Source organism: Chenopodium album, chromosome 3 (genome assembly GCF_948465745.1).
Source record: "Chenopodium album chromosome 3, dcCheAlbu1.1, whole genome shotgun sequence".
Taxonomy (NCBI): Eukaryota; Viridiplantae; Streptophyta; class Magnoliopsida; order Caryophyllales; family Amaranthaceae; genus Chenopodium; species Chenopodium album.
This window is the reverse complement of record NC_137836.1, coordinates 9746777-9752399: the sequence shown is the minus strand read 5'-3', so window position 1 is coordinate 9752399 and position 5623 is coordinate 9746777. Positions and strand designations below refer to the sequence as shown.

Below are 5623 nucleotides of genomic sequence, written 5' to 3'. Positions count from 1 at the left end.
TGCAGAATATTCTTCAGTTGAAGTTGAATTTCCTTGCCATATACGAGCACGAAATATATCTTGGATTAACAACCACAATTGGTAAGTCTAAGAAATCAGTTTTCCAGAATATTTATGACCGTGTTTGGAAGAAGATTAAGGGGTGGAAGGAGCGGTACTTGTCAATGGCTGGTCGTGAAACCCTCCTAAAATCGATCGCTCAAGCCATACCAACTTATGCAATGCAGTGCTTCAAGCTGCCAGAAAGTGTGCTTAATAATATGAATGCTCTTTGTAGAAATTTCTGGTGGGATCAGAAGGACAGGGAAAGAAAGCTTGCTCTAATTAGCTGGAGCAAGCTTTGTAAGTCGAAGGATACAGGTGGTATGGGAATGAGAAATTTAAGTGTTTTTAACACTGCCTTGCTAGAAAAACAGTTGTGGAGGCTGATTGCCAACCCTGACTCTTTAGCTGCTAGGGTCCTTAAAGGAAAATACTTCCCGAGGACTGATATATGGAATGCAAAGGTCCCCCCTAACTCTAGCTATACGTGGCGCTCAATTTTGTTTCCTAGGGAGCTAGTTGTTTCTGGTTCGCAATGGCACATTGGGAGTGGTAGACAAATTTGATTCTGGAAGACTCTTGGATTCCTGACTTACCTGAGGGTAAGCTTTTAACTACTCCCCCCCATGAAAACGCCCCAAAGGAACACCCGTATGACTGGAAAAACGAAGAGGGTGATGGCTGGAATTTTGATGCTCTTCATGAGGTTCTCACTGAAATTGAAGTTGAGGCGATTAGTACAATTGAATTTACAACAAGTGAACAACATGATTTATTGGCTTGGAAACACACTAAGAATGGTATTTTCACAGTTAGGAGTGCGTATCACAGCGAGTTACATAGAAGAAACTCTAAGCCAGAGCCTTCAAATACATCAGGGATGAAATGGATTTGGAAGAAAATCTAGAAGGAAAATGTCCCACCAAAAGTTAAAAATTTAGTGTGGAGAGAAATGCGACATGGTCTTCCCACTATGGATACTCTGAAGAATCGGGGCATGAATGTTGATAATATTTGTCCTAGATGTGGGACTTGTGCGGAAACTATATCACATATGGTCCTTTATTGCAGGGATGCAAAGATGCTTTGGCGCCTTTCACCCCTTAGATTGGATGTGCCGAATGGGAACTCTGATCTTGTTGATTGGAGTGAGTCGATTTTGAATCATACTTCATGTGACCGAGCATGGGATATTGCAATGATGATTATATGGCAGAACTGGAACCTTCGTAATTTGTGGGTATTTGAAAAGCAGAAGGGTAATCTTGTTAGAGCATGTGAACGAGCTATCAATTTCCTTGGGGATTTTGAAGCTGCAAACATTTGTGACTTCCCTCAGCGCAACACCAACGCTACAGCAGCTCCTTGTCTTTGGTCTCCCCCCTCTACGGGGCTTACAAAATTAAATTTTGATGCGGCTGTGGGTAGCGATGCTGTGGGTTTGGGGATAGTGATTAGAGATAGTGTTGGGGATTTACTAATGTCTGTTGGGAGATGTGTGAGGGCAGCTATGGAGCCAAAACTTGCTGAAGCTCCGGCAGTCTTGTTTGGGCTAAAATATACTTTCGAGGCGGGGTTTCGTTCACTTATTGTGGAGTCTAATTGCTCAAACATTGTCGACCTTCTGCAAGGAAAACAGTTGAATGCTCTGCTTCTCAAGTTACTGTGAATGACATTTTGGCTTTGGCTAAACCTTTTAATTATTGTAGTTTTTATTCTGCTCATAGAAGTTGTAATAAAGCGGCCCATTCCATGGCCAAAGCTTTATCCTTTGGAGAGGACTTGGTTTGGATGGAGGATGGCTCTCATGAAGTTGTAATGTCTGCTTTGTCAGACAAAGAACACCTTTAATATACTTCGTACAGTTTTTGTCAAAAAAAAAAGTTGCGACTTGTAGACACCCAAATGTGTCTTCCCAAAACCAAACCCAGTGATGAATACCTTTCATGTCATTTGATTATCGAAGAAAGCGAAAGTGTGAAAAATCTAGTGATGAGGATGTTTTTATTAAAATATCTCTTCTTTCTATTTTTGAAAATATTTCTTTTCTTACCTTATTTATGAAAAACGTGAATTCTAGTTTAGTTGGTCCATGATAAGGGTCCAATAATGGTGTATTTGGATGGGGCTTGAAAAGGCCTTTCCAACGATATATTATAAGCCCAATTCTGATGAATAATGAGGAAGTTATGGCCAAAATACTAAACTGGGCCCGATTTGGTTTTTATATGTGGCCCAATGATCTAGAGGAGGGCCTATTATTAATTACCATTCCTAAAGCTATTAGGATTGATTATAGTCTTCTAGAATATTCTAGAAGGTTCTTTTAAATCCTAATGGAGTTAGAATTGATAATTATGTTTCAAAGAGTTTGAAATTGAATAAAACTACTCCTTTTGAGAATCTTTGTTTTGTACGAAGGGGAATATATTCAGATTTTATTTTCGTGCCTCATAATATTTATTCAAATTTTATATTTTTGGATAGATCTTGAAATTATCTTTCCAATGATATATTATAATATTAAATCCGAGCTATTACGAAAAAGATATGAATTAGATATGAAATTCTATCCAAAATTGACACCGTTCCACTATTTCGGCCATATAATTTTATCTACAAAAGATTTTAATCTGATTCTAATTAGGTTGGAAAGTAGACTTCAAGAGCTTTCCAACGACATATTATATGCCTTATTTGGACTTCCGGATCAAAAAAATGATAAAAACAAAAAACGCGTGAAACTTATTATTCGCGCCTGACGACAAGCATTAGCGCCTAGCGCTAACCTTCAGCGCCTGGCGCTAATGACCATCGTCTGGCGCTAATCGTGTTTATTCTCGTTGAAACTCTAATTTGTTTTTTTATCCACCCGACTGATTTTCTCTATAAATAGCCTCTTAAAATTCTGTTTTCAATCACCAATTCTCATCCAGAATCTCTTGATTACTCTCTCTCTCTCTCTCTCTTTTCTAAACTAGCCTTTTGCACACAAAATTCTGCATTCACAAGATCTAGAAACACCTAGCATTGTTCGAAGTTGCCTTCGCCCTAGACGTGAAAGGTTTTAATTTCTGAGGGTTTGGTCCCAAATCTCTCTTTCAATTATTTAATTTAATTATTTGTTTATTATTTTCCTTGAAGTTACTAACGCGTGTATTTTGTTGTTAGAAAGAGGTATGAGGCATCCAAGTAAGTACTTTAATTGTTTTATTGATATTATGATATAGAAATCATGTTTAAATTATTATTTTGATTCCTAGTATCATGTTAGGATGCTTGATGTTTTAAATGACAACAATAAGTTCCCAGTATCATGTTTAGGGTAATTTATAATATCAAATATGACAATTATGATTATTATGATCATTCCTATTCTCTTCCTAATATTTTTGTTGGTATCTTGTTAGGGATAAATATTTTATTTTTATTGCTTAGTGACATGTTAGGGTTTGTTATTAATCTTGTTAGTATCATGCCTAGGATCTTGCTATTATTATGCTATAACATGATTTTGATTGTTATTATTATTATTTTGATGATAATCATTCTTTAATAATTATTATGATTATGATGATTATTATTATTTTGATTTATTATGTTGCTTGATATTTTTTGTTATTGCTTGATCACACCTTTTATGCATGTTTAAAGGGAATTGGTACTTGTAATCACGCTTAATAAGATAATTAATAATCTTGTTAGGGTTAATATGATTATAATTCAAGTGATCGCTAATAATAGTTTTGTTTGTGCGTTAATATTCAACCAACATAGATAAACAGGTTTAGGGTAAACCTAATGATTGCATGTTGTAGACACCCATTTGTGTCTCCCCAAAACCAAACCCAGTGATGAGTACCTTTCACCTCGAATCATAATCGAATGAAACGAAAGTGTGGAAAGGTCTAGTGTTGCGGATAGTTTTTAATTCTTTTCTCTTCTCTCTGTTTTTGAAAACATATTTTAAGAAAATAGTCAATCCAGTTTGGTTGGTCCATGATATGGGCCCAATAGTAGTGTAGTTGGATGAGGCTTGCAAAGACCTTTCCAACGACATATTATAAGCCCAATTCCGATGAATATTGAGGAAGTTATGGCCAATTTACCAAACTAGGCCCGGTTTGAGCTTTATGTACGGCCCAATGATCTAGGGGAGGGCCTAATATGATTTATCATTCCTAATGCAATTAGGAATGGTTTTAGTCTTCTAGATTCTTCTAGAAGGTTCTTTTCATTCCTAATTCAATTAGCATTGATAAATTGACTTTCGTTGACTTTTCAGAGTTTTAATCAAAATCAAATAGCATTTTTGAGGAAATTATATGATTTTATCCTCCAGTACGGTAAACTTATCGGATTTTCGAAAAACGCGTTGGAATCAGGCTTAGCGCCTAACCCCAGGCCTTGGCGCCTGGAACTAGGCCTGGCGCTAGTGGTGGTGCCTGGCGCCAGCTAGCCAGGGTTGGCGCCAGCTCTGTTTTCTGAGCGTCAGACTCTGTTTTGTCTAATTTATCTTTTTGGCTGATTTTCTCTATAAATATCGTATTAAAAACTCCGTTTTCATTCACCAATTCTCACGATTATTCACCGACAATCAGTTTTCTAATTCTCTCATCTCTCTCTCTTTTTCTCTTAATTCTTACCTTTGCTTTTCATACAAAATTCCGCATTCACAAGATCTAGAAACACCTAGCCATATTCGAAGTTGCCTTCGCCCTAGACGTGAAAGGTTTAATTTCTGAGGGTTTGGTCCCAAATCTCTATTTCAATTATTTAATTTAATTGTTTTGTTTTTTATTTTCCTTGAAGTTACTAACGTGTGTATTTTGTTATTAGAAATAGGTACGAGGCATCAAAGTAAGTGCTTTAATGATTTTATTGATATTATGATGTAGAAATCATGTTTATATTGTTATTATGGTATTCCTAGTATCATGTCTAGGGTAATTTTAATATCAAATATGATTCCTGCGATGCTTCCTATGTTCTTCCTAATATTTATGATTGTTAGTATCATGTTAGGGTTAAAGCTTTGATTTTTATTGCTTAGTGACATGCTAGGGTTTGTTATTAATCTTGTTAGTATCATACCTAGGATATTGCTATTTTTATTATGCTTTAATATTAACATGAACATGATTATGATTATAATGATTATAATTTATGATGATTATGAATATTATGATTATTATTATTTTGATGATGATTATATTTTTATTGTCATGATATTGATTATTTATTATGTTGCTTGATTATTTATATTGCTTGATCACGCCTTTTATGCATGTTTAAAGGGAATTGGTATTTGTAGTCACGCTTAATAAGATAATTAATAATCTTGTTAGGTTAATTTTGATTATAATTTCAAGTGATCGCCAATAATAGATTTATTTGTGCATTAATATTCAACCAACATAGATAAACAGGTTTAGGGTTAATCCTATTGATTGCATGTTAATTAAAAGCGCACATGAATACGATCAGAATAAAGTAGAGGCCTATTATTAGGGCAGGTTCAATCTCTTTTAGGTTGGATTTGTACCTTCATCCCCGAACCCTTATTTGGTTCTAGACCTTA

At 35.4% G+C, this 5623-nt stretch overlaps 1 protein-coding gene across 1 annotated transcript; it reads left to right on the top strand.

Moving 5' to 3' along the window:
- Positions 1-994: 994 nt before the first annotated feature.
- LOC145624816 (uncharacterized) lies at positions 995-1711 on the top strand. The gene has a single exon (XM_081677903.1). The coding sequence runs from the start codon at positions 995-997 to the stop codon at positions 1709-1711; it is 717 nt and encodes a 238-aa protein (XP_081534029.1).
- The last annotated feature ends 3912 nt before the right edge of the window (positions 1712-5623 follow it).

Bases quoted from the DNA above. Each gene is read 5' to 3' on its own strand.
- LOC145624816 (XM_081677903.1), top strand. From the start codon at position 995: ATGCGACATGGTCTTCCCACTATGGATACTCTGAAGAATCGGGGCATG.